The sequence below is a fragment of the Chiloscyllium plagiosum genome, chromosome 25, assembly GCF_004010195.1.
Source record: "Chiloscyllium plagiosum isolate BGI_BamShark_2017 chromosome 25, ASM401019v2, whole genome shotgun sequence".
In the NCBI taxonomy this organism is placed as follows: Eukaryota; Metazoa; Chordata; class Chondrichthyes; order Orectolobiformes; family Hemiscylliidae; genus Chiloscyllium; species Chiloscyllium plagiosum.
In genome coordinates this window covers 38,175,804-38,197,429 of record NC_057734.1, presented here as the reverse complement: position 1 = coordinate 38,197,429, position 21,626 = coordinate 38,175,804, and the positions used below count along the sequence as shown (strand labels likewise).

The 21,626-nt window shown below is 40.6% G+C and overlaps 1 protein-coding gene across 7 annotated transcripts in view; it reads right to left on the bottom strand.

Annotated features, from left to right (window-relative positions):
• LOC122562755 (coiled-coil domain-containing protein 60-like) overlaps window positions 1-21,626 on the bottom strand; it is a 110,529-nt gene that overhangs the window by 35,179 nt on the left and 53,724 nt on the right. For all 7 annotated transcript variants that reach the window (XM_043715897.1, XM_043715900.1, XM_043715899.1 and 4 more), the window contains one exon: window positions 973-1,158. In XM_043715897.1, the coding sequence (XP_043571832.1) occupies window positions 973-1,158 (186 nt within the window). The remainder of the gene's footprint in view (window positions 1-972; window positions 1,159-21,626) is intronic.

The following is a 21,626-nucleotide window of genomic DNA, read 5'->3' as shown; positions in this document are numbered from 1 at the left end:
AAACAACCCAACCTTGGCAAGTCTTCTGTGGTAAAGAATTGCACAGATTCACCCCTTTGAGAGAAGAAATTCTTCCTCGTCTCTGTCCTAACTGGGTGATTCTTCCTCTGAGATTATGCTCATTGTATCCCCTGTCAGGGAGTCTAGGACCAATCTCTCAGCATTTACCCTGTCAAGCCCCTCCGAGATGCTTGTATGTTTCAGTAAAGGTCTCTTCCCATTCTTCTGAATTCCAATGAGTGCAACCTAACCTATTCAGCCCTTCTCATACAGCAAGCTGTCCATTCTCAGGATCAACCCAGTGGACTTCTCTGGACTGCCTCATTGTCAGTAAATCTTTCCTTAGATTAGAGGACCAAATCTGTTCACAGTATTCCAGCCATGGTATGACTGGTGTGTTTTTTCAACATTTTTTATATAATCAGTACAGTGATGAAGCAGGCCATTCAGTCCATCGATCCACACTGACCCTCTGAAAAGCATCCCATCCAGACCTATCCCCTACCCTATCCCTTTAACCCTGCACTTCCCATGGCTAATCCACCTAGCCTGCACATCCTAGATTGTGGGAGGAAACCCATGCAGACACAGGGAGAATGTGTTGCCCGAAGCGCTGTTCCCTGGCGCTGTGAGGCAGTGGTGCTAAGCCACTGTGCTGCCCAGATTAACTCTGCAAATAATACAACCCAAAAATGGTAATCTCTGGAAGATAGCAAGCTAGATAACAACCTATATAGAAAACTGCAGGCACTGTGTTCCTTAATGCAAAGTTAATCTTCTTTCAAATTAAACATAACTATAATTTTTTAAAAATTGTTTGAAGCTAATTGCTCTCCTGCCAAATTTGAATGATTATTTCTGAGAAAGAACAAAGATTTAGCTTACAAAACAATGAAATGCTGTCACAATGAAATACATACAGTATGTTGAATGAGCATTGTAGACCTCCAATAATATCAAAGAGCCACTTACCCCTTCACTTCATGTTGTTCTTCCTCAGATTCCTCATCTGAAGAGTACTTGGGAGGTTGCCATTCTTTGCTGCGTTTCTCCATTAGTTTCTTTTGCTCCATCAGCAGCACATTTTGTTTCTCCTCTTCCTCTCTCTTCAACCGCTTGAAGAAACCTTGTCCTCGTTTAGCTGTGTTTACCAACTGCCTGTCAAACAAGGTAAGACAGTGCAACTATAAAATTGGATCACTATCATCATGACAGATAGGAGGCCGGTTGTTCAACATATTCCTACTTCAGCTACCAAGGTTAGGTGGCTTGCCCGGTCATTAATATCATCCATTGATGCTTGGAGAATGACCAGCCGCAGTACTGAGATGCTTCTTCTTTAAGGGCCATTCTCAATATTTCTTGTATGAACTGCAGTAATGGATCAATCCTTTTCATGGGCATTTTTAATGCAGTTCTCTCACTGATTTTGTGGATTATGTAGTAGAAATGCTTCCCTCAACAGAAATCCCTGCTCTTCCCCTTGAGGGACCCCAGAAAAGCAAAACTTCTGAATCTTAGCTGTATCAAGGTTCCAAAGGCAAGACGTGTTATTGGAGATACACAAGCCAAGTACACAGCACAGGGAGATCCTGGCTATAGTGAGAGTATTCTTGATGAAACCATTGGTAATATCAGTAAATATCAGACAAAGGAAATGTATGAAGCCAGTAAGAACAAGTTCTCCTGAAGATCCTTTCACTATTTGGTATGGGTGACAGTCTCCCTTTCACTACCAGGCATCTTGCAGGGGTAAACATATTGTCCCCATGACTTGTCCGGACTTGTCCTACCTGCCTATCTCCTTTTCCACCTATCCACTCCACCCTCTCCTCCCTGACCTATCACCTTCATCCCCTCCCCCATTCACCCATTGTACTCTATGCTACTTTCGCCCCACCTCTACCCTCCTCTAGCTTATCTCACCACGCTTCAGGCTCACTGCCTTTATTCCTGATGAAGGGCTTTTGCCAGAAACGTCGATTTCACTGCTCCTCGGATGCTGCCTGAACTGCTGTGCTCTTCTAGCACCACTAATCCAGAATCTGGTTTCCAGCATCTGCAGTCATTGTTTTTACTATACTGGGTTATAGTTTGGGTCCAGGTCTCTTGTGCTACCCATTAAGTTGAAGCAACAAGGGTGAGGCACTGAATTTGGTATTGATTGCCCAATTAAGGTCTCATTTGGATCATGGATAGTTGGCCCATCTGATGCCTCCCTGCTATCCTTAAAATCAGGGCACGGGTGGGACTGAGAGTCATGACACAAACAATAATTAATGGGTGTACCCATCTGAAAGGTGACGGTTTATTGGGTGACCAATAAAATTCAATCTGAGGAAACATTTTTTCAAATAAAACGTGGTGAAAGTTTGAATCTTGAATGGGATTTGATGCTAGATCATTTGGGTTACAAATGGGAATTCAGGCTCGATCATTTGTAAATATTAATGATGGGACTGATAAGTTTTTGCTATCCAAACCTTAAGGGATTAGGGAATAAACAGATTGCTTCAATTAGGTTGTGGATGGTGATTTTACTGAATGGTGGAACAGACTTGAGGGGCCAAATGATCTATTCCTGTTTCAACAACCAAGAATTAAGGTTTTTTTTTGCAGCACTTAAGAAATGATTGAGTCTAATTTGCTGTCAAAACTCTGAGCATTCAAATTATACATTCAGAGCATGAGGGTGCTAATATGTCTTTGTTGTTTCAAGTCAGTGGTATTATATGAAATTGACAAGAATTGGCAGCCTGACCAAATTATTTCTTAGTTGCAGAAATTGCCATATATCTGTGTACTAAGTTCTGCCCTGTTGACTTAATCCACTTTGGGCACCAATATTCCTAGTCACATGCAGCAGGTGCTGTCTATACCAAGTAGAAGTGCAAGACAAAGGCTTGATGATGCATCAGCACTAAGGATTTTCAACTAATTGAAAAACGCTATCCTAAAGGATAGTGCTTCAGTTGCAAATTCAAACAGCTTGGTATTATGAGTACGCAACAATATTCTGAGTTACCTTTTGTATCCTAACACAATATTAAGTCAAGCATAAGGTTTACACTTCTTCTTGAAACAGACATGATTCAAACTATCCTCTACTTCCTACAATAACAGTACCTCGCTACACCATCTCACTGAATTTAAAAACAGGGAGGAACGGAGAAGAAGTCATCACTTTTCAATTTGCCTCATTTCCTGTAAATTGTTGTCGGAGACTTTCCTGGCTGTATCTGGTCACACTACATTATTTTTGGCTCATTACTTTATGCATTTCAGTATCCAGGCAGCTACTAAAGGACAGACAGGATACCAATCTGCAGGGATCTTCTGCATTCTTTTTGTTGATTTCTTCTTGCAAATCTGGAAGAGCTAAGTGAAGCACTTTGATCTCCCTCTGAGATCAGCCCACCGTCCTCCTTGTGAGAATCTGTCATGCAAAGCTGCTTACTGGGACGTGTTGCAATAATGTCACAGGAGATGATCTGTCACCCACTCCCAAAGCTCCCTTTTGCTTTTTTTTTAGCCCTGGCAAGCCTGTTGCTTTCACTTGCTGCCGTCATGCGCCAAAGCGTTTCGGTTCCCAATCCCAAAAAATCCCAATAGTCGAAATGGAACTATTTTTATATTAAGGGGTTGCTAAAGGAGAAAAGAAATTTGCGTGTTTACAACATCATTTGCAACTCCAGATATTCTGAAAGCACTTCACAGCATCTCAAGTGCTGGCCCTATTGTATCATGGAAAAACAGCAGCCAATCTTCACACAGCAAGATCCCATAATCAGCACAGAGGTAAATTAACTGGAGCAAATTAACAACAGCTTCAAGTCCATGTCTTTTGTTTAGCGAGAGTGACTGTATCAGCTGAAACATCAATGTTATTCAGGGTTGCTCTGCTATTCTCTGACTAACACCATGGAGGGCAGAAAGGGCCGTGATTAGATTCATGGTGTCACATTAGGCTCCTATTTTCTAACCACGTGAGCTTTAACCTGAGAAACCTCAAAGTGCAAAAATGAATGATTGAAAAAAAAATAAAAAATGAGAAAGAGCTTTGCATCATAGTGTTACTTGATACCATATTCTGTTTCTTGTACAACTGTGACTAATGTAAAAGGGTGACACTGTCCCACTGTAGGTCATGCATTTTCATTGACTTGATTTCAATAAGATTGAAAAGCAAACTATCTATCCACGGATTATCCACAAGAAACACAGAGTGCACCAATAGTAAAATGGAAAATTTTGTCCCTGTGTAAATCACAAAATTTTTACATACCACCTTGACCACTGAACTTCATGGAGGTGTAACTCGAAATAAATCAGTGTTGAGATAAAGGATGAGCAAAAGTGAATGGTTTGCTCTGCCTAATGATGGCGCTGCCCACAAATGCAGCCTCATGGCGTGCACGTGCATTCACTGGAGCAAATTAACAACAGCTTTAAGTCCATGTCTTTTGTTTAGTGAAAGTGTCCTTTTTTAAAGACAATAGTTCAACATATAAGTAACCAGTTGACGAATGAACACATCTTCACAACAGCTACAATCACAGAAATGACGGGCAGCACCAAATTTGTTTTCTATTTCCCTCTACGGGCACCAGAGTAGTAGATCATGAATTATATGTCCAGGTATCAAGGCTGTCTAGTTTAAAGCCCAACTTATTTCTGCAGCTTTTATATAGTTCAGCACAACCACGCACACTGGATATGTGGATAAATGATAAATTGTCACCATGCTAAAACCCACTGTGGGATAAGCCATGCTAATCAAATATCCTGTTTGCGTAATTATTGAACATGACGATGATCCAACTCTTATCTAATTTACCAGTCACCATAACAACTGCAAATGTCAAGCTGTTGACGCTACAACCCATTACCTGATGAAATGCTCAATGATAAGTTTATTGTTGTAAATGAGGTTCAGCCAGCAGCCCTGGAAAAGCAGCTATTTGCAGACAGTCTGAACTGCCTCTACTTGCACCTCATCAGCATGTCAAGTGCTCTGAATAGCATTATTAAGGAAATTAACATGCTATTCACTGTAGAGTCAAAACCTTAATTAACGCTTACTGTTTACAGAAGAAAAGAAAATCAGGCTGATGATATTCCTTGATTAAAGATATTTTAGGAGCAACACATACATTATCGAGGAGTTGCTTTCCTGTGGATGCATAAATCACTAGAAAAGGACCAAGCCCTGTATGCTGATGCCAAAATGGTATACCATCACAAGATGGTAGGCCATCTTGTGATACATATTGAGGATGCTGAAAATCTGATAAATAACAAAAATGCTGCGAGTATCCTGATGGTCAGACATCATCTGTTGAGAGGGAAATACTGAACCTTTCAGGTCAGTAGTCTTTCATTAGAACTAGAGGAAGTTAGATATTTAACAGTTTTTAAGCCATTAGGTGAAAGTGAGGACTGCAGATGCTGGAGATTAGAGCCAAGAGCGTGGTGCTGGAAAAGCACAGCCAGTCAGGCAGCATCCGAAAAGCAGGAGAATCGGCGTTTTGGGCAAAAGCCCTCCGTCAGTTTTAAAGCCACGTCCATAGCCAAAGAAAGTGACAGGGACATGGCAGAATGGAATTAAAGAACAAAGGAAAAGCTCCTGTTCCTCATCCTACGAGATCTTTTCCTTTAATCTTCCCTTTACTCTTGCGCCTCTTTTTCCTTGACTCTAGACATGCTTTCATGCTGTTAAATCTCGATCATCAGCCTGGAATATTGGGCTGGATTTTCCCTCCAGGGTTTAGGTTACTGACTATTCTGGCTTGGGGGATGGTGGGAAACAGCCACAAATCCAAACTCTGAAAGGTTCAACCCCATAACCTGTATGAACTCAGGCTCTCTGTTCAATTAAGCACGGTAGGTCAAAACAATATATACTTTTGGCCTGGTAGATAGGCTTGTAAAGCAGAAAGGCAAATCACATGCTCCCTAACCTCTTGTTTGATGGCTGTCTCACTTGTTTTTAACACCATGTTAGACAATCCAATCAGGACTCCTTCAGAAATGAAGAGCTGTACTTTCATTTTGACAGTTCTCTTGTTGTGAAGAACAGTCAGAGGAAGGCAAACCATGCCCTTATGCTCACAGCAGTCAGCTGCCGTACTCTGAGATTTAATGTCAGATTCAAGTCCAGAATCTCAAACAGCCACTTTGACAGCTGCTATCAAAAGCTAAGTACATAAGGCAATTGTGAGATTAGGATACCAGGAGGGTACGGTCTGAACTGATTGGCGACAGGGTGTCAGGTGAAAGAACACCTGGCAAGTAAGATCCCAAGGTACAATGTGGCCAGAAAGTGATGGAATGTTTAGGCTAGTTTTAAGTGGGTAGGTGACAGTGTTGGGTCCCAGTGATGGGGGTGTGGGGGTTGGGTCACATGTTGGATATCTACCTGCCTTGTCCCTCACCTCTGCTTTAATTAAAAACCACAGCTGGCCAAGTCGCACAGTGTGAAAACGTTAACATTCTCAGGCAGTTGACTGCTTTTGAATTCCATTTTATACCTACCCCCAATATCATGGACTGAGATGGGTTTTTTTTAAAAAAGGGACCAAAACATTAATTTGAAATGGTCACAGACATCATCTGATCCACACAAGTTGGCCAATTTTCATGAAACCAATATGAATTAGACAAAGACAACCTGAGGTGAAATTAACATTTTATCCAAAGCCATTGAAACTGCTCATCCCCACCCTTGGAGCTATGGAAAGGTCCTTTTCTCCTATTTGATTTGCACCATCATTAGAATCTTCACATGTTGGAGATGAAGCATCACATGCAGATCGAATAAACAAACAAAAAGCAATTTCAAGAAGCTCTCTCTGTGCCAGAGGAGAAGAGATGGGCTTTACCTGCAAAACCAAAATGAATTGAAGAAGGCTCTGTACTGTGTCAAGGAAAAAAGCTAGTCATAACACCAACTGGAAAGAAACATTAGGAGACTGAAAACGAAAAAGATAACTTCAATATCCTCTACCCTGATGGTTGTGGAGATCAACCGAGATCACATCACAACAATGACCAAAAGTACCCTATATTGTACTAGGCACTAACACCTCTTAAGAATGTGCATGTCTCTCACATAACATGTTTCCGTGTGTGTGTCACTGCATGAAGGGCATATGCATTATTTCAAGCTTTTATTACATTCCTTGGGCAATAAAATTACACTTTCACACACAGAAACCCTGTGATTAGCGCCTTGGTGCAACAGTAAAAATTATTTAAATACATTTTAATTGGAACGAAGTAGAGTGTCGTGACAAAATAATTTACCTTTGGTACGACTAACTGAAGACACTGAAACAAGGAGAGCCAATTCACCTCTGCACACAATCCCCTTCAAAAACATTGGTTAATTTTACGGTAAGCACAGCAGCTTACCCCTCAGACTCTGGTTTAGTTGAAAAAATAATGATCCTTCACCCTGAAAGAGGAATCACTTTAATTTGATTTCCTGCACTTGGTCTGAGGAGGAAAACTGTCCAAATTTAAGTAAACTCTTAATTTAGAACTGTAAGCCAATTTCACTGGTTATATTCCAAAACTATTTTCGCATAAAGAAAGTGACCATTCAAATTATTACTGTTGCTCATTCAAGAACTACTTATTAACTCAGACAGCAGATGAAACAAGGACAGGACATTTTTTTCCTTATCTTTTGAACCAGATGATTCATGTATATAATGAATTCCTTGTGTGGAAATTCAGTCTACTAAAGTAATGGCATTAAAAACAAATACTAAAAGAAGCTCATTAATGCAAAGAATATTTCACAATTGAAAACATCTGAAGTGAAGCTCATATGAAATATTGGCAGACTAGGTGAAAATAGCATGTGAATTATGTGTGAATACATGTCAAGTATCACATTCAATAAATGGTGAATATAGTCAGTCATCAACCTTTAATGATCTCTAACAGCAACTACCTTCCGGCTTGCAAAGTTAATTTAGGTTACACAGTTGAAGACTTCAGTACATAGTAATAAACGGTAGGTTGTATGGTATGATGCTGCTAACATACAATCTTTCCCTTTACTCTTAGCAATAACATAGGAAGTTCTAGTCACTTATTTTAAAAAAATCAATTCCAGATATTGAAATAAATTATGGAAATTCACAGAGATCAATTTACATTTGGCAAAGGATTATCCAAACAAGTCATATCTGAAAAATCAGCCAGTGATCAGTCACTGCGTATTTACATTCAGTGTGGATAATACTCAAAGAGAAGTCACTTGTTCAATATTTTATTCCATTTCTGCTTTCTTAACTGTCTAACCCTTTTTTCTGGTGGATCAGAATGTCTATCCATGCTCAATTTTAACCCCTTTCCAATTATTCATACCTATCGCAGAATTTGGAGTGGGGCTGATCAATGTGTCCAATCCCAGTCTTGCATGAGAGCATCAAATTAATGACTGGTGACATTTTCTCCTCAGAATTTAGTGTCACAGACATTGACTTAACCACACAGACAAAAAAAACTTGGAAAATCACAGGTCTATAACATGTGGTGAAAGCTTTGCAAGACATTAACTCCTCCCAAATTACCTGATCGTTAATTTAGTGCCCCTGACCTATACTCATCAGGAAGACAATAAATATTTGTTTTATGTAAAACAGTAATAACTATTTATTACTAACAAAAAGTATTTCACAAAATTCTCGGAATGGCAATGATACAAATTCTTAAAAACACTAATTAATTACCCAGACTATTACCCTCAAACCCACCCACCCCCACCCTGCCAACAGCTGGCACAAAAAACTCACAGACAAGATATAAGGCAAGTAGAAGAGGTTAGGTATTAGGTTACTGATAGAAAGAGAGAAACATGGTAAGCCATGTGGCTAAACTCAGAGTATTTGAATCTCAGGTTAGTTGTTCCAACTTCTAAATGAGTAGCTCTACAACAGATTGGTGATGAAAGAGCTTAAGCCTTTGACAGAGTTACGGAGGTGGGTTGGTTACTCCTCCTGGGCAGTCTCCTTAAGGTACACTACCATTGGACACTCAGAGTCATAGAGAGTCATAGAGATGTACAGCATGGAAACAGACCATTCGGTCCAACCCGTCCATGCCGACCAGATATCTCAACCCAATCTAGTCCCACCTGCCAGCACCCGGCCCACTCATAATATGGCTCCTCGTAGAAAACAGTCTTCCAGTCAACCATTTTTGCTCCAGTCACAGTTTTCTATTCTTTGCTTTAACTAGTGTCCCTCTGGTTCCCTATCAGTCCGACACTCACAGTGTGTCTCCTGTCCAGGAGCAATCCTTTCTCAGACCTCACTGCTCAAGCTCTAACCATCGACTCTTCACACAGGAGACTGCGGGATTTTGCTTTACAACTCTAGCCCCTTGTTTTTCCCACCCAATTGTAACTTTTCTTCCTGGTCCCTGGCGTGAGGTCGTGGGGTTAAACGCTCTCTTAGCTTTGGTTGGCTTTCTGTAATGTGGGGGCTGACCAAGCAGTTGACAGTCTCAATCCTTGCTGATTCCTGATGTGCCCAACGCCAATCCCCAGCAGGGGATCTAGGTAGCACTGGATTGAAATGTGAACCTTATTCACAATCCCTGTCTTTTCTCATAATTTAAAAAAAAATAATGTTAGAAGTTAGTCATAGAAGGAAATGTTAGAAATAAAGGAAAGGGTTATAACATTCTGGTAGACTAGGATATCCATTCTAGAATGTCCAATCCAAAGATGTGCAGGTTAGGTGAATTGGCCATGCTAAAATTGCCCTTAGTGTTAGGTGCATTCGTCAGAGGGAAATGTGTCTGGGTGGGTTACTCTTCAGAGGATCGGTGTGGACTTGTTGGGCCGAATAGCCTTTTTCCGCACTGTAGAGAATCTAATTTAATTATTCATGCTCAATGTAAACCTCTCTCCATTTATTCATATCTATCAGAGAATTTGGAGCTGCGTTGATGAATGTGTCCAATCCCAGTTTTGTTTGGTAGCATCGAAGTAACAACCGGCAACCATTTCCCCTCAGAATTTCATAATTAGTTGCTGTTTATATGGGGATTCTTTGTGTACATTTTAATCTTTTGACTGTTTTTGCAAAGATGTGAGCAGTTACCACAGAAGTTAATTGCAAGAGAAACCACTTATAGCTGAAGCAGAAAGATGAGAAATGGTAGTTTCTAGGCAACTAATGGTACCAGTTATTAACTTGATTGTGAACATAAATCAACACTGCTGGAATAAAATGTGCAAATTGCCCTTCTTCCATCCACTTATGACTAGGTAACTTTGATAATGATGGAGTCATTTTTACTCTTGTATCACTATGGAGTCAATGACATGATGGATTCCTAATAGCTGATTCTGTTATAGCAAATTGCATTCTTTTGTCAATTCAAATTATTCAACAGTTTGTGTTGTTAAAAACCTGTTACAATTTTGTTTGTCAGTGTCTTTATCATTTCAGACTTCCGCCATATACTGGACATGAATTATCCTTCAACAGTAACTGCTTCACCGATCACGTTCTCCAACATCAGATGTGTTGTGACATTGTGTGATCCACCTGTGATAATGCTAAACTAAGGCAGAAAGAATCAGGCATTGAGACTGAGGGGTGAGTCCATCTACACTGAAACTAAAGAAAGAAATTTCATTTGTGTCACACCTTTCAGGACCTCAGCATGTTCCAAAGTAGTGTACAGCCAATTAATTTCTCTTAAAACGTACTAACAGTGTGTTGTGGCAGCTATTTCAAGTGTCAGTCATTCTGGAATTGCAGGTGGTAGTCCATTTTTTATTCCTATGTATTGCATTCAAGTAATACGTATATATAGAAATTCGTTAAAAAATATGATGGGCACTGAGCCAGCCTTAAACCAGAGAGGGCACTCTCATTGCTGAATGAAATGCCCGTGAATGCAAAATCTAAGCAAACATTTCAGAGCAGTACGGAAGGAGTGCTGAACTGTTGGCAGTGCCACAATTCTGAAAAGATAATTAGCTTAGTGCAAAAACATAAATTGCTGAAAAATCTCAGCTGTGGAGAGAAATCAGAGTTAACGTTTCAGATCCGGTGACCCTTCCTCAGAATCTCTTCCAGACATGTCCACCTTGAAGAGGTTCTGCTCCTCTCTCTGACAGTTCTGAGGAAGGGTCACTGGACCCAAAACTTTAACTCTGATTTCTCTCCACAGATGCTGCCAGGCCCACGGAGATTTTCCAGCAATTTCTGATTATGTTTCAGACTTCCAGCATTCACAGGTCTTTCTGTTTTTAATTAATTTAGAGTACATCTGCTCACACAGGTGGACATTAAAGATCCCATGACACTTTTTGATGAAGCACAGTCAAGCTCTCTTAGGACAATATTTAGCCCCCAAATAACATAAATAAAGAGGTTATTTAATTATTGTGTGCAGGACAAACCAACTGTCACAATACACCATTAGTACATTTTAAGAGAAATTAATTGGCTGTACACTACTTTGGAACATGCTGAGGTCCTGAAAAGTGTGACACAAATGAAATTTCTTTCTTTTGTTTCAGTGTAGATAGACTCACCCCTCAGTCTCAATGCCTGATTCTTTCTGCCTTAGTTTAGCATCATTACAGGTGGATCACACAATGTCACAATCCTGACTTTTAAAAGAATTTGTTCATGGGATGTGGGTGCCACTTGTTGGGCCAATATTTACTGCCCATTCCTAATTGCCTAGAGGGCAGATAAGATTCAACCACATTGCTGCAGGACTGGAGTCACATATGGACCAGGTCAGGTAAAGATGGCAGGTTTCCTCCCTTAAAAGACATTAGTCAACCAAAAGGGATTGTATGACCATCAACAATAGTAATATGCCACCACACCATGAGCCCAACTTAATTTTTCAGATTTATTTATTGAACTCAAATGTCACTATCTGTCACGGTGGGCCTCAAACCCTTGTCTCCAGAACTTTAAACTTGGATTTTGGATTACCAGTCCAGTGAGATAGCCACTACATCATTATGTCCCAAGCAACAGCTCTCCCAACTTGTTTTGGAGACTTGAAATTTGCATTCGATTTTCTTGTACAGTAGCCATCGGATGTGGCAAAATGGAATATGGTGCCCCTATGCCACAATGCTACAAAGTTCAGCGTCATTGAAATTAAGTGTCTGAAAGGGTTAATGCTGAAGAATGCAACAAGCAACTCCCAACCCCTCCAAAAAAATGTGAATGTCACAAGAACTTGTCTATGGAAGTACGGCTTTGAGTCTTGAAGAAGCAATACTGAACATTAAAGTGATCCTCAGAGTCAGTAACAATGTCTACCAGACGAGTATAATCTCTACCTGCAATAGACTACATTGTCTTCAAGATACGTGTCTTTTCATTGGACTACATGTCATTTTTTTCTCTACTACAGTAGACCAAGCAGGTAGATCCTTACCAGGAAATAAGATGGGGCCAGCATATCTACTGGACAATCTTACACTATGATGAGTGGTACTAAGGATTCACCCATACAAAGTACTGGCAATGGTAGAGATCTGAAGGATCTCCAGACAAAGCTTTAAGAAGGCTGGCCTCGCAGACAGACATTTAGCAGCTGTAAAAGCTGAACTTTTGAGAATCCTGCAGAACAGACTCTCATGGTAAGAATCTGCAAGTGCCTACATTCCCTCCAAAAGACACACTGAAACAGGAGAATTAGGAACTCCCTAGAGCTGGAATGTGTGTCACTTGATAACTGAGGTTGGAAGGATGACAGTTCAACATCTCTGGATCTAGAGTTTCCAGGCAGGATACAAAAGGGAATAAAGAAAGGTGGGAGCGTGGCCTTATTGGTTAAAATATTAGACACAGCTCTGAGAAGGGGATGGTACACTACATAACTATACTGAAAGATTAAATGAGACCATATGGGTTAAATTCTGAAATGTAAGAAAGGGCAGCCACACATGTACTATAGACTCCCGAATAATAGCAGAGGGTGAGAGGAGCAACAACATTAGCAAATCTTTGAGTGAAAAATATGATCAAAAGATAATAGTTGGTGTCCTTAAATACATCAACTGGGGTACAAAGAGTGTAAAAGGCATGGACGACACAAAATTCTTCAATTGCTTCAAGGGAACGTTATTTAGTCAGCACATAGCAAGCCCAATGATACAGAGTGCAATTCTAGATTCAGTCTTAGGAAGTGTGGCTGTGGATTTTGTAGAAGTGAGCAACAATTTTCATAGAAAGATCCCTACAGTGAGGAAACAGGCCATTTGGACCAACAAGTCTACACCAACCCTTTAAAGAGTAACCCACCCAGACCCATTCCCCTACCATATTACTCTACATTTGCCCCTAATACACCTAGTCTACACATCCGAACACTCTGGGCAATTTAGCTTGCTAGTTCACCCAGCCTGCACATCTTTGGATAGTGGGATGAAGCCCACGCAGACACGGGGAGAATGTGCAAACTCCACACAGACAGTCGCCCGAGACTGGAATTGAATCCGGGTCCCTGGTGCTGTGAGGCAGCAGTGCTAACCACTGAGCCACCGTGTTGCCCTTATTTGGGGATAGTGATCATAATACAGTCAGATTTAGCATCACTGTGGAAAGAGACACAGTTAGAATGGAAATAAAAGCTCTAAATTAGGGGTTGACAGACTTTACAAAGCTGAGAGATGGTCTGGCAAAGGTGGACTGGTTACAGCTACTTGAAGGAACGTCAGTGGGAAGCATTCAAATTCTACGGGCACATTATAAACATGTTCCCAGAAAGCAGAAGGGTCGTATATTTTAATGGAAAATGTGACTATGGAGTTTTGATATCTGAATTCACATGAAATAGACTATTGTTGAAATTGCTGATAAGATTTTGTTAGATTTAATAAAATCAAAAGTGGTTTGATTTTAGATAAAGCTGTTCAGATGCTGAGTGAAGCCAACATCCAGAAGCAACACAGATTAATCCTAAGAGGAAAAGATCAACCTTGTCACAGGAGATCAGCAGAATCTATTCAATCATCAAGGTTTTTAAAAAAAAACTTTGAATGACACACATGAGAAGCCAGTACAGCGACCAGTACAGACACGAGATATTGATATTATTGTCAGCACTGTGGAGCAAGGAAATCTCAAAGGAACAAGCTGTGCCCAACTTTTAAAAAGGAATGCTTTATCTGCAAGACAGTAGGCCACTCTCAGAGATGTGCCCCAAGTACAACATAGTCATAGAGCAACAGAGCAATAGCCACTCATACCAAGAGGTTCATGAGATAAAACAGGCTACAATGGAAGTAAAACCAAGGCAATCAAAGGAGAAACAGGGATGCACTACTAGCATTTGGCAAAAAGATATTTATGTCAATGCACATCTCACTAATTTTACACTTGTTGCGGGGTGAATGTCATTACTATCAGACAGCCTACCATGGTTGGAAAAAGAACCCCACTATTTATACCTTACAGCAGGGAAAGGAGGTATATCACTTAGATTTAAAGGTGTGCATCCAGCAACTCAGCAGCACAAAGGATGCCAAATAATAGAGAACATGTACATATTTCACAATCAAGGTGTACGCGTATTTTGACTTGATCTTCTTCAAATGGAGGAAGGAGTCAAATTAGTTCAAGTCCAGAAACAACAGTTTAAGGAATAGCTAGTTACAGAACTACTGGTCAAGTGACAGCATATTATGAACAACAAGTCAAAGAAATTTTGGTCACCAAACAACTGGTCACGGGACAGCTGGCTGAAGATTTCACAGGCCTTCCTAGACTCATGGCAGAGCCCAAACTGAAGTTTAATCTATGGTATCACTAACAGAGGGTGGTCACTAAGCCACAAATCAGCTCTACCAAATTTGACGGAAGTGACTAAGAATGAGTCACTTTTCACTGGTATGATGTAAAAGCGTGGCCAGACCAAAGGTGCAGTGGATTCACAACAAACACATGCTAATGCACCTACAGTATTTCACAATCATACAGACTTCCTGAAGCATGGGTTATTCCAGCTTCACTCCAGGAAGATGTCCTGGGAAAGATACACAGGGATCACCACGTGCACAGGCTGAACTTGGTCAGCAGTGTAGTGATCTGGGATCTTGAAGGCTGTTGAAGATCTCGTAGCCCATAGTACAACCTGTAACTATACAGAGTTAGCAGACTTGTTTTCCACTGTTATCAATACAGTAGAGAGTTCAGATTGTAAGAATCATCAGGATTTGTGAAAAACCACACCATAAACATCAGATAGCCGAAGATCAGTATTCATTTGAGATAACAAACAAATTTTAACTGGTGTCACTCAGAGTACAACACAGCTTGGTGTGCAATTAGATATGACAGATTTACGTCTGGTGTCAAATGTTGAGCTATTTCAAATGATGCAGGTTTTAACAAAGAATTCCATTTCCTTATCTTCAGAGTGACAGAGATCATCCAAGTAAGAAGCAAAACTCAAATAGCAGAGGCAAGAGACAGTATTTTGGTTTCATCAACACTACAATCACCAAGAGCGAATGGAAGTGTTGAAGTTAAGAAACAAGTTAAAGTAAGATTCTCCACACTTTAGCACAGATTTATCAGCAGATTGAGAATAATACTCTGCTTTCACAGATTGAAAACGTGTTGTGTACAACTCCATGGTGGCTACCACTGAGATGGAATGACCAATATCCACATATTCAATCAGTAAGAAACTGCCTGGTACAGAGACCCAAGAGACACCAAATAGAAGAAGTAGCTTTTGCAACAAGACAACCATCCTCTGTGTTAGCCAGGCTGCTGCACAGAGCGAGACAGGAGGACCACTTGGAGACATGTCCCTGAAAATGAGATGATAGTCAGGAAGCAGCAGAGACACAGAGGTACTAGTCACTGACAGGGGCTAGGAATGCTCAGTATGTAAAAAAACTGCCTTCGCAGGGGAAAACAGCTTGTGAACTGAGAATGACCAGAGTCCAGGTACTGCTTGGAACTAACCATATTCTTCAGAAAAAGTAAGAAAGATGAGGTCATTCAGAAGCCTTACTTGGATGAGGGGCAATGAGGTAATGCTACCTAGCTCCTTGGTCCAAAGCCAATAAGGTAAAGACATGCGATTAACAGATGAGCCTGAGCCAATGGGAAAAACACACCACGACTCAAGAAAGATAATGAAAGAGGATAAAAGACCCTTGAGGCATACAGGCAGTGGTAACTCTGGAGACAAGCACTCACAAACCAATGCTGAAAATGTGTTGCTGGAAAAGCGCAGCAGGTCAGGCAGCATCCAAGGAACAGGAGATTCTCCTGTTCCTTGGATGCTGCCTGACCTGCTGCACTTTTCCAGCAACACATTTTCAGCTCTGATCTCCAGCATCTGCAGTCCTCACTTTCTACTCAGAAACCAATCCCCACATCAGGGATATGGGCGGGGGGGGGGGGGGAGAGAGAGAGAGAAAGAGAGAAAGAAAGAGAGCGTGCACACCTCCTCAGCAGCAGCGAAACAGTTATTCAGATCAGGTCTTACCTTTTGTGTTCTGTGACTGCTGAGGAAGTGTCAGGGGACTCGAGTGGGTATATAAATAGATTTTTAATTCTGGTTGTGGGAAAATATATAAGCTCCAGTTTGAAAGAGAAAATGTAAGAGATAGGTGCACAGTTTAATACATTAACAAAGTAACATGTGAATTTATAAGAATTGACTCTTTTTCTCTCTGTGCAGCTATTGCTGGATTCAGACAGCAGTTGGTGGTGGCCAGGCTCAAACAGACTTCAACATCTGTAAAGGAGGTTTAGGAGATGAAAGATTCTCCAGTTAACACAGCAGAGCCTGTTTCAGCAGGAAAGATGTCCATAGTGAAGAAGATCAAAGTAGTTTAAAGGTTCTCCAGTTTAAAAGGACTCAGACTCACACTGTTAGGAACAGAATCAAAGTTAACAGTCTGTAACCCAAAAATCGAACAATCTTCCAAGCCTGAAGAGAATGTTCTGGGAGAACAGAGAAACCTCCAGACTGCCTGAATTTGTGAAGTCAGAGTCTTGGTGGGAGATAGGTTACTAGTAAATGGAATTATATCCAAAAACATACAATGTGAAGAATGGGTCAGGTGCTGTATTAGGATCTGAAAGGGGTAATGCTGAGGAGTACATTTACCATGGCTGAACATGATGATGTCATACACACTTGGGAGAACAGCTTTGGATCTTGAAGGATGAAAACATAACAGTGAGAACCACATCATAATCTCTGCAATCAACAGACAGGAGTGTTCCCTCCCAGTTGGAGAACACTTCAGTGGTCCGGGACATTCGACCTCAGATCTTTGGGTGGCGATCCTTTAAGGTGGACTTCGGGACAGGCAGCAACAAAAAGAGCAGAGGCTGATAGCTAAGTTCCATACCCATAGGGATGGCCTCAACCAGGACCGTGAGTTCATGCCACACTACAGGTGACCCCATTGCACTACACATACATATACACACACATGCTCGCACACACGCACATATACACATACAAGTTTGTGGGGTGAATTTGTACTTGCACAGTCACATTGTACTTTGCTCAAAAACTGCATGAATCCATGTAAGATTCTGTTAATTCATTTTTTAGATTAGAATCAGTTTAAACATTATGGCACAGAAAGCAGCACAGAGAGGTGCTAATATATTGTCTGGGCTGACACCAATGATTAAAGTTCACTTGAGAATGTAACTTTTAAAAATGTTTTGGCGATTTACATACGAAAGAAGCAAAACTAACATGGTCATTCTAACAGATGAGAGACTTACGAAATAATCAAGGTATTTATCAATGTATAATTTCAATTACATCACACTGTAAACTTTTGCTATAAATTCTATATCTTACAATTGTGTATTCCACAACCATCCGATGAAGGAGCGGCGCTCCAAAAGCTAATGCTTCCAATTAAACCTGCTGAACTATAACCTGGTGGCGTGTGATTTTTAACATAATCTCTGACTGTATGTTAACCATATACCTTGATCTATGAGAATATATAATATGACATAACATGTAAACTTAAAATAGTCTGTATGAGTTCGTATATCTCTCTGGGTCACAGCAAGTGGTTGTGCAGATAAGATACTAACAACACTCCACTTCTCACAGTTAAAGAATGTGTGGGACACATGAGGTGTGAGAAACGAAAGTGTTTGTCTCACACTTTGGAGCTAACGGAGCAGCTGTGAGAGTCCCACAGGATCTCCTATCTGTTAATTGAACTTTGTGTCACACAGAAACACTTGTGGCTACGCACACCCCATCAGTCTCAGAGCTCTTTGAAGAACAGGAACTGTAACTTCGACAAGTAACATTACTGGGTGAAAGGGCATGACAACCTAAAGGCAATTTGCTTTTGTCATAGTTTTACATGCAGCAATTTTAAGTTTCACCTTATGTTGGCTTTGAGTACAGAAATACTGAATTGTTACTAGTGAGAACATGAAGGATGTTGTAAATTTAAAGAGCTGTTAAATAGTATGTGCGCCTTGACAGTGATGCTAATACTTCAACAGTGGTGCATACAATCAGTTGATCTTAGTACATAAATCATGTTCACCCTAAGGTCAGAGTCCATCCCTTTCTAAAGCTGCTGCTAACAGCCCCACCTGCTGGATCTTCTTCTTAATTGATCACAGAGAGCACATTGTTACATTACAGGAAATCAGGTTAAATTTATTTTGAAGCAAATAATTTTTCTTCCCAATTCATCTGAACACTTTAAAGAGCAATGCCATCTATCAACAGAATGAATTCCCCTCTGTAGCTGGGAGAGTGGTCAACACTTCTAAACTAGATGGAAGAAAAAAAGTGGTTGCTTGAAGGAGGAAGACATACCATCCTAGGCAAAAAAAACTGGCACAGATTCTGCTGTAGTAATGAAGGTGAAACTGTCAGAATTTACCACCTCTCATTACTCCTTTCAAATTGACAGAAACCTTTGGAGTTTGCACACATCCAGGAAATGCAGAAATTCAGATGTTGATTTGATCTGATTTATTATTGTCACATGTACTGAGACATGGTGAAAAGTATCATTTTGTATGCTTTCCAGACAAATCCTATCTTAATTAAGTACATCAGGATAATAGAACAGAATGCAGAATATAGTGATGCAGCTACTGAGAAGGAGCAGGGAAAGATCAATTCTAATATATAGAGGTCCATTCGTAAGTCTGACAACAGTGGGGAAGAAGCTGTTCTTGAATCTGTTGTGTTTGATGATTCTACACCTCTCCACAGAGTGCATTGTTGTAAATCTGTGCAAGTGACAATCCATTAGAAATATTCAAGCCTATGACAACTTACCCTTGTTTTAAACTGTTTAAAACACCCGAGAAAGTTACTTCCTGACAATGAAGCGCGACAGTGTGTTATCATAACTACTACAGAAGAGCCTCTCCACCCCGAGAAAACTAATTTTAAACTTGGGGTAATGGTATGTTATTCCATTCTGATAAAAATATGTAAGTTTTTAAATTAAGAATTTTTAACCTCAGTTTGTTTATTGTTCAGCTTCTAATGCTGTTTTTAAACAATTTGTTTCTCATTCTGTGAAATGTATTGCAGAGGTTGTCAGATATGTCAATGCTTTGAAGCCTCAACATATTCCTCCCAAAGCAGGGGTTGATTGTTTTAAAAGTAAATGACTGGTAATGAAGGAGTGGTTGCCACTTTTGCCATTCACCATGCAGGGTCTGCTCTGGGTGGGCATAACAAAACTCCCATGCATCTCGAAAATACAGTCTGTATCGGTGGTTCAATCAAAATAAACCAAATAAATGCTAGTGACACCCACATCCTATTAATGAACGATAAGTAGAAAATACTTCCTCTGCTAACTTTCAAACATGGGCTTTGGCCTTAACTCTGGATTTCCCAATGAAAACAGCACAACCATGTTCCATCAGTTTAATGACTCCTCATTCGATCCATTTAAGATTCATTATACTTTACAGGAAAGAAATTGCAACTGGAGGTGCAAAAGAAAACATCCCTGTTTTTCCTATTTTCCTCCTTATAATACAACAAACTGCACTGAATTTGATAGGCCCTCTGGTGGCACAGTGGCTGAGTCCCTACCCCTAGACCAGGAGGTCTGGGCTCAAGTCCCATTTGCTCCAGAGATGTGTAATAACAGGTTGCTTAGAAACATAGGTTAAATGGTAGAGCTCTATTTTGTATTCATAACTCAATGTTTAATTAGTTTTTATCAATTCTGTCAAATTCCTTAATCTTAACAAATACTATTATTCACTCCTAGATTCCAGATTTTTTTAAACCAATTCTCCATTTATTAATTACTTCGGAAATTCTAATTCATTCAATCTTGTTTCAAAGGTTCTGCAATTAAAGTTAATAAAATTACACACCGGAGCAGTTTCCTAATTATCATACATTACGTTTCACAATGTGTTAAGTTAATTAACGAAGAATCTGAAGAGGGTGAAGCAGAGACCCTTCCTGCGGTACCGTGGTGGTGTCCCTACGTCTGGGCTGAGAGCCCTGGGTTCAAGTCCCACCTGCTCCAGGGGTGTGTGATAGCATCTCTGAATAGGTTGATGAGGAAAACACAGAGGATGAAGCAAAGATAGGCAGTTTTATTTGTCAATCATCCGTGGCTGATTTGTCAAGCCAACAAACCACCATTACTACTGCCCTCCCCCCCTCCATTTTTAACCCTCTGCTCCTCTCCAAGCTGTGGCTTATACTCCAGGAATGTGACCAAGATTCCATGTTTCTTGTGTAGGCTCACCACAGCAAATGGTTGTAGGTTGTTACATCTGAGAGACTCAACAAGCATTCTGGGCACAATCCCACCCTGACCTAGTGCCCAGATCAGCCAGTGGATTACAATCGAGACCAGAATCTCTTTTTATCTGATTCTACTTTGCGAAACGCGCATCAGCTAACACAGCACATGGCTAGAAACTGGCATCTTCCTGATCCCTGCGGGATTCTGTCACACCACATTGTGTCATTACATCGAACATAGAACATTACAGCGCAGTACAGGCCCTTTGGCCCTCGATGTTGCGCCGACCTGTGAAACCGATCAGAAGCCCATCTAATCTACACGATTCCATTATCATCCATATATTTATCCAATATCCATTTAAATGCCCTTAAAGTTGGTGAGACTACTACTGCTGCAGGCAGGGCACTTCACACCCTTACTACTCTCTGAGTAAAGAACCTACCTCTGACACCTGTCCTATATTACGCATTTGATTTGAATTAAATTATTGTTGTCACATATATTCAGAAGAAAAGTACCATTTTGCATGCTCACCAGACAAATCATACGTTACGTGAGTACATCAAGGTAATAGATCAGAATGCAGAATACAATGTTACAGCTACAAAGGAGATGCAGGGAAAAATCAACTCTAGTATATGAGAGGTCTGTTCATAAGTCTGACAACAGGGGAAGAAGCTGTTGTTGAATCTGTTGGCACAAGGTTTCAAACATTGGTATCTTCTGCCCGGTGGAAGAGAGCACAAATAACAAAGAAAACTTACAGCCCAGGAACAGTCCCTTTGGCCCTCCACGCCTAAGCCGATCCAAGTCCTAAGCTTCTGTAAATCTCTGCTCCCCACCTACTCATGCATCTGTCCAG